The 13,339-nt window shown below is 55.6% G+C and overlaps 1 protein-coding gene and 1 long non-coding RNA gene across 2 annotated transcripts; both read right to left on the minus strand.

Annotated features, from left to right (window-relative positions):
- Nucleotides 1-16: 16 nt before the first annotated feature.
- LOC116666384 lies at nt 17-2,667 on the minus strand. The gene is made up of 3 exons (XR_004323203.1): nt 2,447-2,667; nt 507-630; nt 17-382 (listed from the first exon to the last, which is right to left on the minus strand). It is a non-coding gene; the product is annotated as an uncharacterized LOC116666384 (long non-coding RNA).
- Nucleotides 2,668-3,525: 858 nt separating this feature from the next.
- SSRP1 (structure specific recognition protein 1) lies at nt 3,526-12,812 on the minus strand. The gene is given in 18 exon segments (XM_032488698.1): nt 3,526-4,028; nt 4,312-4,498; nt 5,007-5,095; nt 5,238-5,408; nt 5,825-5,954; nt 7,327-7,372; nt 7,489-7,627; nt 8,036-8,108; nt 8,841-9,062; nt 9,294-9,422; nt 9,507-9,610; nt 9,749-9,979; nt 10,084-10,188; nt 10,190-10,275; nt 10,568-10,673; nt 11,418-11,603; nt 12,038-12,174; nt 12,651-12,812. Coding segments are annotated over 17 exon segments (2,130 nt in total). The 5' UTR covers nt 12,092-12,174; nt 12,651-12,812; the 3' UTR covers nt 3,526-3,956.
- Nucleotides 12,813-13,339: the final 527 nt, after the last annotated feature.

A 13,339-nucleotide genomic window follows, 5' to 3' on the forward strand; every position in this document is an offset into this window, starting at 1 on the left:
GCTGGGAGTGGTTCCCTCTCCCCCCTCTTCACCCTCCTCCTTCCACATCCCTGCCCTACTCCCGCCTCCCAGAGCTGTCTCATCCAAACACGGAAAAATAAGGAATAAAAAGTAAACATCTGGAATACATTTTTTTCTTTAATTTCTCAATCGCTTTGGCTTCAGCTTGGAATTTGATGAGGTAAAGTCAGGGCCTAGTCCTGTTGCCATAGCAATGGCCTCCCACTGGATTTCCAGAGCCTCGCCAAGAGGAAGGAGGAGCCGGCCCAGGCCTGGGCTGGGAGAATGGGACAGGGCTTGAGAACATCTGGGGGGTGGTGGCTTGGGGGAAAACTCCCTGGGGTTCCCGCTTCTTGCACAGTCAGGGTGGGACAGCCACAGCCTAAGAAAAGGTGATATGTGGACATCATTCACCAGCCGAGGGTTGGCCAGAGGGGTTTGGGGGGCTGGCGGGTGCTGAAGAAATCTTAAACCAAGTGACAGCCATTATTAGAAGACGGGTGCACCTCCTCCAAGTCTGTAGCAGGGGCTTCGGGTCCGCTACACCAGGATTCAAAGGCTGGGTGCGTCTACCACGTTCTAGCTCTGTGACTTCAGGCATGTTGCTTGCTTCTCTAGGCCTCAGTTTCTCTATGTGAAAAATGGCTTTACTGAGACTGTTAAGAGGCTTATATGAGACGATGCATGCAAATTGCTTAATACAATGCCCAGTGCATAGTAAGTGTCCAATAAATGTTGGTCACTATTAGTATGACTCCCTTCAGTGTCACCAATGAGCTAACATCCTTGGTCACCACCTCCTCCTCTTCCCAAACAGACTCCCAGCATTCCAAACCTTTCCTTCTCTCCCTGAGGGCCCCACTCATGTCACCTGTTCTTCAGACACTCCACCACCTCCTCCACCCTGGCTCCTGAGGCACCATCCCACCCATAAGGGCCCCCTCCCCCCCAACCAGGTTGACAGAGCTCTGCCCCTCCTGTTTCAAAGGACGACGGATGTTCCCTATCACCTGGTATGCACACAGTCAGTGAGAACAACTCAACCATCTCCAACCTGCAATGGGCACTACCTTCCTCAAAGTCATCCACTCCAGCAGGTCTGGCAGGCCAGCAACACATCCTAAGAAAGGACCTCAGCTGCCCAGCCTTTGCAAACCACCTCCACCCGGCCGCCACCTCTCATTTTTGACCCTGCACCAGCTTGTTTCAAAGGTAGAAGGGAATATGGAGAGGGTAGGGTGAAACCCAGAACCATCAATCCCTTGGTCAACCAACTACCACGCAGGACTGCTCACCGTGGGTGGGTGAGTAACGTGCAGAGCCAGCCCAAGTGTGCATGGAGGAGGGGCACATGACAGAAAAAATTTTAAAAACACAAGATCCTTGTCCTTGAGCATTATTACAAGGGACATGGTGTGGATGGTTAGAAATGGGGACGAATTAGCCAAGGACCAAAAAATCCCTTCACCTGGGGGCCTGATGGGCATCTCAGCAGTTTGAGGGGCTGCAGCAATGAAGTGGGGGCTCGCCTTCCCTAACTGAGGAGGGGGGTCGCAGCAGCTCTGAGGCCCTAGCTAGGAAACCCAGGTGACCAAGGCCAGAGCCAAAAGCTGTAGAATCACAGTGGCTCAGAGCACTCCTCACCCGCCAGGAGCGGACTAGCTAACCTCCCGCGAGCATAGGCCGCCAGAAGAGCAGGGGAGAGGCCGGGCAGCTCCATCCAGGGAGCAGAGGCCCAGAAAAGCATCGCCGCAGGCGGGGTCGCCCATATGGACCCTGGGCTCTCTGGCCGGATCTGGGACCAGAGAGGTCGGCGGGGACAGCCGGAAAACTGCTGGAGGGAGGGCCAACGGGAAGACAGAACAGCCCGAGGCGAGGGGCCGTATGGAGGGGCCCAGTGGGGAGCTCTGGACACAGAGGGGACGGCAGCAGCCAGAGAGGAGGAGGAGATGAGGGTGGAGGAGGAGGAGGGGGCGGTGGCAGCAGAAGCGGAGGACTTGTGCGCGGGATGTGAAGCAGCCGGCGAACAGACGAGGGACTGGGGAAGGGGACTGGGTGGGGGCGGACTGGGGTGGCTGGGGGCGTGCCGATGGAGTCTGGGGAGGGGGCTAGCGCCGGCCCAGGGGAAGGGGAAGGCGGGGGTCCCTCCAGCAGCTCCGCCCGCCCCCGGCTCCGCCTCAAGCCCTCGCCCCCTCCCCCCTTTCTTCTGGCTCGGCCAGCACGAGCTCCAGACCGTGCACCCTCCGCCCCTGTGCACACGCACCAGCTCCTCTGTGTCTTCCGCCTCCCTTGCGTCCCCAGCCCCTGCAAACTTTCCTGGTGACCCCCCCCCCACCTCAATCGAGGTCCCGGCTGGAAATCGCCCACTCCTTCCATGCCTCTCCCCGGCCCCCAACCCCGGACCCCGCCCCCTCCTTCGGCCTCCTGCCCGCCCCCGCGCACTCACGCGCTCCCCCGGGATCCGGCTCTGCTCGGCTCGGGCTTGGCGCCCCGATGCCAGTCTGCGCCGCCACCGCCGCCGCTGCTGCCGCCGTCACCGCGGGACCAAGCCAGTGCGAGCCCCGGCGGGAGCCCCGCCCCTAACTCCGCCCATGGCCACGCCCCCAACTCGCCTCATGAATATCCATAAGCCGGTGAAACCCAGGAGTGGACAGCCGGTGCTGAACTCTCCAGATCGTATGCAAATAGACGCTGCCCAGGTACTCAATTATTCATGAGCCTTGCAGAAAAGGGGCCCGCCCCAGGATCAGACCCCGGCGAAACTGACGCAATCCAGCAGCTAAAGAGCGCTCGGGCAAAATGGCCACCGAGACGACTGCCTAGAGGAGACTGCCTTGGGACGGCCCAATCCTCAGGCCCAGCTGCCTGTACTGATTGCAGCACCATAGAGTCACCGCTAGAAAGAAGGTAACCGTTGGCCGACCGGAGAGGCTTCCTGTGGAAAACACCTGAGAGCCGACACAACGTGGCCAGTCCACGTGTATAAATCCAGGTTTGGAACCACCGCAGGGATGACTGGAAGCTCTGTTGTCCTGGCTAATCCTCATTTATCTCCTGGCATATTCCCAGATACGTTTCTCCCAGCCTAAAAATGCGGCATGCCCCTCTCCTCCCATAAAGAAAAGCTTCACACACACACACACACACCCCACTCATCCTCCCCAATTGTCCGGACTCAGATTTCCATTTCCCCAGCTGCAGGGAAGCTGGTCAATCTTGATTCCATTATCTAAAGCCTTGGAAGACCCTTGACTCATGGGTGAAGGATGGAGCCCAGAGCTGCCTCCCCCTCAGCCTGGCTAATGGACTGCAACTCTGAGACAGTTCCTAACCAAATCAGCTCTCATTTCTAGACTCTCAGGTGGCCCATCCCGGCAGAAGAGAGAAAACCAATGCTTGTCCAGCTGGGAAGGGAACAGGGTGTACCTGGAGATTTGCTTCCCGGATAAAGGGTCAGAAGAGTACAGTGAACAAACACCGAGAGTAGGAGCAATACAACAGGGCTAGAGAGAAGGTGTAAGGACATGGTTTCCAAAGTCAGTTCCCTTTATTAAATGTTGATTTTCACAGACCAGAAATACAAAATAAAAGTAGAAATAGGCCCCAGTTAGGAGCCACAGGCCTGACCTCACATGACCCCTGCTTGCAGCAACTTGAACAGGACAAGCAGCAGCTATATTTCAAAGGTCAGGAAAGTAGGACAAGGATTTGGATCCTGCACTGCCCTGCCTCCCACCCAGTCTCTCCCCGAATTACAAAGAGCCATCCTTGTGAAGCAGCAGAGTGAGACGCCTCCCCCGCTGCCCCGGTGAAGTGCATACTAGCAGGAAAGCTTGTTCAGGTGGCAAGGAATCCAAGGACTACGTGTCATATGAGGAGAAACTGGTACCAAAGCATGGCTGGGGAGACTGGGGGTGTGACAGGACACGCACAAGGAGAGAGAATTTTCCTCCTCTCTACTCATCCGATCCTGACGCCGAATCTTCTGAGCTGGGGGGAGTACTGGCTAGTTCCTCTTCTTCAGAATCCTGAAAACCAAAGGTCTCTTAACAGGAAAGATGTGGAGTCAAGGTGGCCCCCCACACCAGCCCCTTTTCAGTGAAGGGCCCCCAATTCCCTGCCCCCTCCCTAACCTCCAGCACTAGCCTTCAGAACCACAGAATTCCACCTACCCACTCCCCCTCATTACTCTTACAGGCCAACCACAACCCTGTCCAGAAACATCTGCACCCCTCTCCCCAACTCCCCCCACCACCAACTCAGTTGCCCCTCGCGCCTTCAGGCCCCCATAGCCCCAGACTCCTGCCGCACCTCGCTCCGCCTCCTCTTCTTTTTGCTTTTGTTCTCTCCTGAAGAGCTCTCATCACTGGACACAAACTCTTTGCTCTTGAAGCTCTCACTTAGCTGCCTTGACGAAGACTTGGACGATGAGCCCCTGGAGGGCGTTGATTTCTTCTCCATCTTTACTTTTACTTTCTTCTTCTTCTTTGACTTGTCCCTGAATTAGCCAGAGGAAAAAGAGGCTGGGCCCTCAGGGTCCCCCATTATCAAGAACAAACCTCTCCTGGCTTTAACAGGGCCTTTCCCAGCCCCACTGCATGCCAACCATGTCAGTCCCATAAATGGCGGTGCGTCCTAAGTGACTGGAACAATCAGGGGGTCCAGCCTGAAGCAGCTTCATATGCAAAACTTACTTAACATCTCTTACTTTATCTTTAAACATTCATGTAAATTATGCTCCATATTAATAATTTTTTTTAATTTCCCCCATACCTTCAAATAAAATTGCCCCTTTTAGGATAAAGAACCATGCTTACCCAAGTGATTTCAGAAATTCTCTAGCACATTACCCATACTTGGGCAGTTACCTACCCAGATCTGAGCAGCACTGCCCTACTTTGATCAGAAGCGTATCTATTATCTTTAACACCCCAGTTCTCAACCTGGACCTGCAAAAATGTCTGCCAAAAAACCAGTTACTGGGCCATTTTGTCCCCAACACTCACCTCTTAGAAGACTCCCCCCGGCCCCCCTCATATTCTTTCATGGCTTTTTCATACTCCCTCCTGGCATCCTCAGCCTTGCGATCCCACTCCTGTCACACACGCACAGAAAACAGAGAAGAATGAGACCCCTTCCCTGATGCAGGCAAAACCCCTCCAGAGAAGCTCCACCAAAGGCCCGCCCCGCCCCTCCACCAGCTGCAAGGTCCGCCGCCCGTGTCTGCTGCGGCTCACCTCCTTCTTCTCTTTGGACATTCCCTTCCAGATCTCGCCCGCCTTCTTGGAAAGATCTGTGATACTGATGCCAGGATGGTCCGACTTGATCTTCTCCCGGCTGGCATTGAGCCACAGCATGTAGGCAGACATGGGCCTCTTGGGGGCATTGGGGTCTTTGCCCTTCTTCACCTACATAAGAAAAAACCCACGTGCCTTCAGCCACGTATTTCCTACAGACACCCCGCACATTCTCCCAAGGGAATTATTTGGCTCCCCTACTTAGGGGGACAAAATGGAGAAAAGACTAAAGGCGTCAAGCTAGACTGGGAGCACCCCAAGGGCAGAGACCACGTCGTCCTCCCCTCTGCACCCCAGTGCCAAGCTCACTAGGGGCCCATTTCCTTGGGTTCCTGGGACAGAAGCAGCCGCTCCTAATTCAGATCTCCCAGAAGCTAATTATCTCGAGGACCATGGCACTCCTCAAGGCCATAATCACCGGCTACGCAAATCGGCCCAGGAGGACAAATCAGGTCCTACTGGTGGAGGACAGCAGAAGGTAAAGAGAAAGGCTTCCCCAGCACCCTCCCACTTAGAGGAGTCTGCACCTCCATGGGCTTCTTGCGGCTCTTGCGATCCTTGGCCATCTTGGCCTTTTTGAGTTGCTTCCGTTTCTTCTCATCCCGGTCACTGTCACCCTCATTACTGGAGGAGCTAGCAGAGGCGTTGCTGTCAAACCTGTCAAGGAGAGCGGGGTTTAGACTCGGGGTGAGAGGTCAGCGCCCCAGTCTCAGGACTGGAGGAGAACAAGTCCAAAGACACCTGCCCAGACAAGAGAGAGGGAGGAGGACCCGAGCCTCCACCCCCGTCCCCACCCCTGCCTCCTCCCCTTCACTGAAGCGGCTTCACCACCCCTCTCCAGACCCAGCCATGGCCATGGGTTACTTGTTGAATCAATCAGGGAAAAGCACATGAACCCATGGCCTAACCCAGGTCCTACACCATCCCTGTGCTCTTGGGGACAAAACCACCTTGCCCAGAACATGCCCCAAATCCACTTCACCACTTCCTTCAAGCTAATCCTTTCAATCTACCCCATAGTATTTTCTGATGAAGAGACAGTGAGTTTCTATGTAGAAGTGGGGAAAACCAACTTCAGTCCAACCCACGGCCTACCCATTTACCAACCAGTCCTACCCCGTGCCTGTGGAACTCCTCAGAAGAGGGAACTACCTTACACCTGAATGGCGCTCTACAGTTTTCAAGGCATTTCCACAAGCATTTGTTCACTGATCTCCATAAGCATGTGGCAGGCAGAACTAGTGGATGCCAGCAAAGTTTTTTTTTCTTTTTGCTGCCTAATACTTATTCCCAATTCTTGTGGATTAAGAGAGTTCCAGTTTTCTGTTGGGAACCACCCTGCCCCCATTCAGGAGGGCCTCACCCCAACCACAGGTTCTAAGAGTGGGTACGTGGCTCAGTTCTGGCCCATCAGAGCACATCCTAGTAACTCAGATTCGGGAAGGGCTGTTGACTGCTGCTCTGAGAGAACTGGCACTTCTGGGCGTTAAACCAGTCGGATTAAGCCTGCCCAAAGCATCTCCCACTCACTTAGTGCCGCGTGGGACAAACCTATCTGGGAAAATCAGAAGGAATAAAAACAGCCTCCCCACAACTTTGGAGCACCTGAATCCAGGTGCTTGAAGCCAAGTCTATCACCGGACTCTCCAGCTGCATGAGCTAAATGAATTACAGGAGCTAAACGAGTCACATTTCTGACATCAGCAGTCAGTCTCGGTGGACACAGCACAGGGGGAATAGTGCCACTTCACAGGTGAGGACACGAAGATCAGCTCCTGGCCAGAGGACCCCCAGTGGGTGAGCACTGGCCCTTATCCCACTCTCTCCGCACTGTCGTTTTCTGGCTCCACAACACGTCTTGCACTTACAAAGCACCTGTACATAATGCCTCCACGTATCACTTCACTGGAAGTCACTTTCCCACCCTCAGGCAGTAGCTAACTAGCACACGGGAATGTCCAGAAATCTTCTGGTCCTTTAAGCGTATCAGCCACCACCTCACCCCCATGAGGTGGGACCTAAAACTCACTCCTCTGCCACGTCTTCCTCCTCTTCACCTGGGTTGAATGATTCATCTGAAAAAGAGCACAGGACTGCATCAGCTCTGCCCTCATCCAAACCCCACACAGCTGGCCCTGGCCCCGGGGGAGAGCGGACCCGCCCCCGGGCCGGGCACACCAGGCGAGCCCACCGGTCTCTTCTCCCGAGTCATCGCTGCTGTCGTTGGCATTCTCCTCCCGGATCTTGCCCTCCTCCTTCATCCGCTCCAAGTAGGCGTCATGCTGGTCTTCGTCCGAGTCGGCGTACTCGTCGTAGCTCGGGTTCATGCCCTGGCCAGGAGCAGGCGGGAGTGAGGGCTGGCCCACCCTGGCGCCTGCACACTCAAAAGCACTCCGCATGCCTGTGAGTAGGTCAGCAGCAGCGCCCAGGAGACCCTGGGGCGGGACTGTCCACACGCAGCCAACGTGCAGGGCCTGTGCCCCAGGATTCCTGCCGATGGGGTTAGTCCAAGCCCCGCCCTCTCCCAGCCCCACCGGGGCTCCTGGGGGGCTGCAGGGACTGCTCTAAGGTCATGCTGAGGAAACCTGCGCCAGGAGGGGGGAGGAGGGTCACACGCACCTCTTTTTTCTATAAGGGTAAGAAGAGAAGAGAAAGTGAAAAAGAAGCCAGAAAACCCCTGCCCCTTCCCCCAGAGAGAGAACAGGAGGGGGGCTCATCCTTTCCACACACACAGGTACCTCTTTCAATCCTCGGTTCTTGATGTTGAGTTTTTTTGCGTTGACAAAATCAAACAGCTTCCCGTACTCCTCCCTACGCGGGGAGACGCACGCCGTTACCAGACAGGAAGGGCCAACGCAGGGGCGGACCGCGTGCTGACCTGACACTCGTGGGCGGGGACGGGATGCGGGGCCTGGACCTCTTGACCATATCATCCAACCCAGGAGCTCAGAGACCCCCGGAGGACGGCAGTGAGGAAGAGCCAGACACAAGTCTTGAAAGAAACCTGCGTGGTCCAAGAGTTCTGGGGGAAAAAAGGCTGGGAGGGGTATGTACCTGTTTACCAAAGATGCACAGAGCACGGGGAGGATGCAGGGAGGGGATGTTCTCATCTTTTTACTGGTCTGTATTTCATACTTCTCAGAGTTGTTATGAGGATTAAGTGTGAAGATGTTTGTAAAACGTTTAGCCCACAGTGAGCACTCAATAAACATTAGCTGCTGTGTTCTCGGGAACAAAGCTCATTCCAGGAAAGAGGCAGATAGCATTTCCATCACGGGGGGAGCGGAGGAGAAGGGCTAGCACTAAACACATATAGGTTTTGTAATACAGAAAGTACAGAAAGAAAGCACTGGAGAGGCTGCCAGAAGCTGAGCACGCCAAGGAGGAGGACTAAAGCCCAGGAAGAAAACGAAAAATTCTGCTCAAAGCCTGAAAAGTCAGGGAAGAGCCCAGGCCTGGAGAGGGCCCCAGGCCACGCCAGGCTTCCCGGTGGAGTCTGGTCAGGACCAGGATGCCCTGGAAGTGACCGGCAGAGGCTCTCACCTCTCAATGCTACTGAAGGTATACTGAGTGCCCTGCTTGGTCTCAATTTCAAAGTCAAAGGAACGAGTGGTGGTGGTACCACGGGCAAAGTTGACGAAGGAGATCTCGTCGAAGCGGATGTGCACGGGCGGCTTGTGGACGTAGATGAAGCCCCGCTCCAACGGGTACAGCAGTCCTGAGCTGGCCTTGTAGGAGCAAGTGATGCACTGGGCCCCCGAGTGCCTGGTGGAAGGTGCAGGGAACCCGGTCAGTGCCCACCTCAGCAGCAGGGGGTGCAGAGCCGGAGGGCACAACCCTTGGTGGCCACACCTGTGTGCTCAGGCCCTCAAGTGAGTGAACCTCACCAAGAGGCTCGGATGGAGGCAGCTGACAGCATCAAGCTCCAGCCCAGCCAGACCTCTCGGGGGGCGGCCCACGCCCAGGCAGCCCAGGAGCCCAGGCCTGCACTCTCACCCCTGGAAGTTGCCCGGGACTGTTATCTTGCGGTTCACCAGTGCTTTCATGACCCGGCTGACCATCTCATAGAGCGAGCCTGACATGTTCTTGGTGAGCCGCCCCTCAAAGCGCTTCTCCACCTCCTCCCTGCAAACACAGAGACGCAGTCACGGGCCCTGCTGCCTTCTGACAGCACACCTGCCTCCTGCGTGGACCTAGGGACACACTCACTCATTCATGTTGAGAGTCAATGAGATGTCCTCATCCTTGGAGAAGAGGAGGATCAGGAAGTGGTAGCGGGTTTGGCCCTGCTTGATGGGGGGGTCCAGGCTGATCTGGGAAGGAAGAGCCGACCAAGTTCAGCACCAGTCAGTGCTTCCCAAGAACTGGCTGATAACTAACCACTAGCGAGATCTGCCTACTAAAGACTCGACAAAGCCCAGGACAACACACCCCTAGCGGTTTCCGCTTACCACAAAGAACATCTGGCGCTGGTCCTTGTGGGGCAGCAAAAAGAGACGCAGCACAGTGGTGTAGGGGATCTTGTAGTCAAAGGTCTTGCCGTGTAGGTGCAGAAAGGTGGGGTAAATGCGAATGTCGTAACGGCCTCGGGGAGTCAGACACTGCAGCTCCCGGAAGATGCAGATGGCGTCTCCAGTGGCCTGGATCACGTCCGCCTTGGACAGCACGTTCTGGGCAAAGGCCTACAAAAGCACACACTGGTGATCGAGCGGCAGAGCTCCTGCTCCTGGGCCAGCCAGGGCCTACGCAGTGCCATCTACTCCCAAGGCGACAGGGAAGGCCTCACCTCCACGGGGTCCACACCGTCCTCCTGGGTGGGAGGCACATAGAAGCGCACCTCCATGAGGGAGACCTCGGCGTCGTCGTTCTGGTGGAACTCCAGCGTCACCTCAGTTTTTGCCTGTGGTGCACTGGGACACGTTACTGAGAGGTATCTCGAAGACCGGCTGGTCGCCAATGTCAAAGGAAAGCAGCTGCCCTGTGGGGAAGAGGCGTTATCAAGCCATGAGCTCCTTCCCCCGGCTCTGTATAAACAACGTTCCCGCCGGACAGCAGGTTCCCTAAGGACAGGGTACTGGGGCTACTGTGTTCACACTGTATCCCAGGGACCAGGCACAGGGCCTGACACACCGCTGGTCCTCGATAAATACATGATGAATTACAAACTGACAGGAAACCAGAGACAGGGCAGAGAGAGAGCAAAATGAGTTAAAGGCTGAACCCTTCATCCTGCCTTCTCCCCCTGACCCCCAAACTTCCCCAGGACTCACCACCAAACTTCACTGTTCCCCAGTTCCAACCCTTCACACAGAGGTCCTTCTCCATCAGCTCAAGGCGATAGTGAGTTTTGAAGAAATCAGAGAGTTTCTCAAACTCCTGTGGGCAGAGAGGGGAGAGGACAAGCCCAGTAAACCCCCGGTGGCTGTAACACAAACTTGAACGTTCTCAGACTACCTGCTTCTGAGAAACTGCTCCAGCACACCTTTTATCAGAAATCCGTGCTGGGGGGAGGGGTGGGTACAGCACAGCAGTAGAGTGCATGCTTAGCACACACAAGGTCCCGGGTTCGATTCCCAGTACCTCCATTAACAAAAAAATAAGAAAAAGAAATCCATGCTGACTTACATAGCTCTAAGATCATTTAAAAAGCCTTTGAAAAAGGCTGTTTCTGGGGACTGGTGCGCAGGCTGGGGGAGGAACAGAGTAAGGGACTCACACTCCTGGTTAGGGCCCCACAATGTTTTCCTAACTTTGTACAGCTTTTGCTTCAGTGAAAGTGGAAATGAAGATGAAGTCCCTAACTCGAGCAGTTCAAAATGGAAAAAACAAAACTAAAGCATCAAGGTAAGACCTTGAACCAGGATAAAAGTCATAAGCAGAAACCACCAAAAAAGTCAAAACAGTAGAAAAACTTCTGGAGTCAAGGCACAAAGAAAGTCCCGAGACTCTGACGCCCGAAGCTGAACACTGATGGCTTAACGACCTCAATGGTCCTGTCCTAAGGAGCCTAAAGTAGCAGCTGCACAGTTATCAGAAGAAAGGGCTCCACTTCTCTCGAGAAGGTTGAAAATAACAAAGATGGCAAGACAAAAAGGGGGCTACGGCCACAGGACATCTCACCGACTCCCGGAAGCCGTCATACTTGTAGACGTGGCCGTTCTTCGTGAGCAGTTTAAGTCCATGACCGAGAGCCACGCGGCGCCAGATACCTTCTGTCAACTCCCCGGCCTGGATGTTGTCCACCTTGCCCGTCTTACTATTCTTGAAGATGATGCCCTGGCGGCTCAACCTCAGCCGACCATCGTTCTGTTGGAAAAAGGGGCCCGAATGCACAGGGTACACAGTACATAGAGGGGACCAGGTACAGTCCCACCCAACACCCATTCTGAGCAGGCCAGTTATCAACGCAAAAGAGGAGCCAAAGAGGAAGGGGTGAGGGCTAGCAAGGAGAGACAAGTAGCCAGGAGATGTAGATTCTAATCCAGGCTCTGGCATCCAGAACCCCTGCAGGTCTAGGGTTTCGAGATTGAGGACTGAGCAGCAGCTGTGTCTCTTCAATTCCAACACCCTCTAATTCTTGTAGTCTCTTTCAGTATTGCTTCTTGTTGGGGCAACACAAGTACACATCACACTAACTCCTTTTCCAAAGGAGTAACGTCATCACGAGCTCTTGACAAAAAGCAAAAAGTCTACTCCACCTCCCTCCCTCCACCGGTACTAGAAGCCCGAGCCCTTCTTACCATGGAGCCTTTCACCTCCTGATAGATGTCGTTGAACTCCAGTGTTTCTGCCATGCTGATCTGCCCCTGTTGGCCTCAACTGGGAGCTGGGCCCCGACTCCTGGGTAGGTGTGCAGATACACGGCAGGCTAGGGAATCTCAATTCAAGAGAGAGATACGTAAGTATGAAAGCCAACACCAACCCTAACCCTCATTCTGCCCACCGATGGAGCCAAGTGGCAACCCTTGCTGTGCGCGGGATGTCTCAGGATCTTCTCCGCCTGGGAACTGCACAGCTCCAGGGGCCAGGCCCAGCCCAGGCTGGACAACCAGGCCTGAAGGGGCGCTTACACCCCAACCAGGCATCCACTCTGTCCGCCCCACCGGGCGCCATAGCAACGAGCAGCGGAACCCCAGGGCCTGCGGAGCCAGCACCTCGCCCGCGCCCCAACCCATCTCAGAGTGCAGGGTTCCCCTCCCAGCGCTCCCACCCCGAGACCCACAGTTCTCCCCTCCCCCCGAAAATGGATTCGCCCGCCGCCCGCGGATTCCAACGCGGAATGGTCCACCCCGAGCGCCCCGCGGGGGAGCGGGGCCCACGCCCTCCTGGGGCACGGGGACGGCGACCACCCACCTTCTCAAGCTGCAGCCTCGCGACGGCCCGGGTGCGGGCGGTGGGCGCGCTGGGGGATGCGGAGGTGGGGGTGGGGACGCGGGGGATGGGGGACGCTAGGGAGGCTTTTCCCGCGTGCGCGGCCCCGCGTCCCGCCACCGGAAGCCGGGCGCAGACCATAGAGAGGGCGAGCTGGCTAGAGGGACGCGAGCCGGGCCCGCCCTAAAGGCGGTCTCCTAGAGCGTCGGCGACGCTGGATGACCTGGGGAACACCCCGTTGCGCTGAAGTCTTACCAGCTTGACATCCGACCAGAAAGTGAGAGCGCCTTGGGCTATTTAGAAATTACAGACATTTCTTCAGTGGACGCCTAGGTTTTAAAGAGAAATTGCGTAGTTGTATGTTATCAGACTTTCCAGAGATGCACGTATGTGACCCTCTCCTGCACAATGGTGGTTTCTGTGGGGTAGAAAGTCTGTGGGAAAAGAAGAAAAATGTTTCGTGTTGTGGAGAGAACGGACCCCTCCCTCTGGCTTCGAAGAGAATGCGGGTGTTGGTGTCACTGTGACCGCACTGCCCTCCCCTGTCACATGGGATTGGATCCTCTGTGAGATGAGTTCCCGCAACCCAAAAACGACCACATGGGTGACTGCGAGGTGTGAGCCGCCTGGAAGACGCTGGCCAGCGGCAGTATCAAGTTCAAGAGCGGGTG

The sequence above is a fragment of the Camelus ferus genome, chromosome 10 (genome assembly GCF_009834535.1).
Source record: "Camelus ferus isolate YT-003-E chromosome 10, BCGSAC_Cfer_1.0, whole genome shotgun sequence".
NCBI lineage: Eukaryota > Metazoa > Chordata > Mammalia > Artiodactyla > Camelidae > Camelus > Camelus ferus.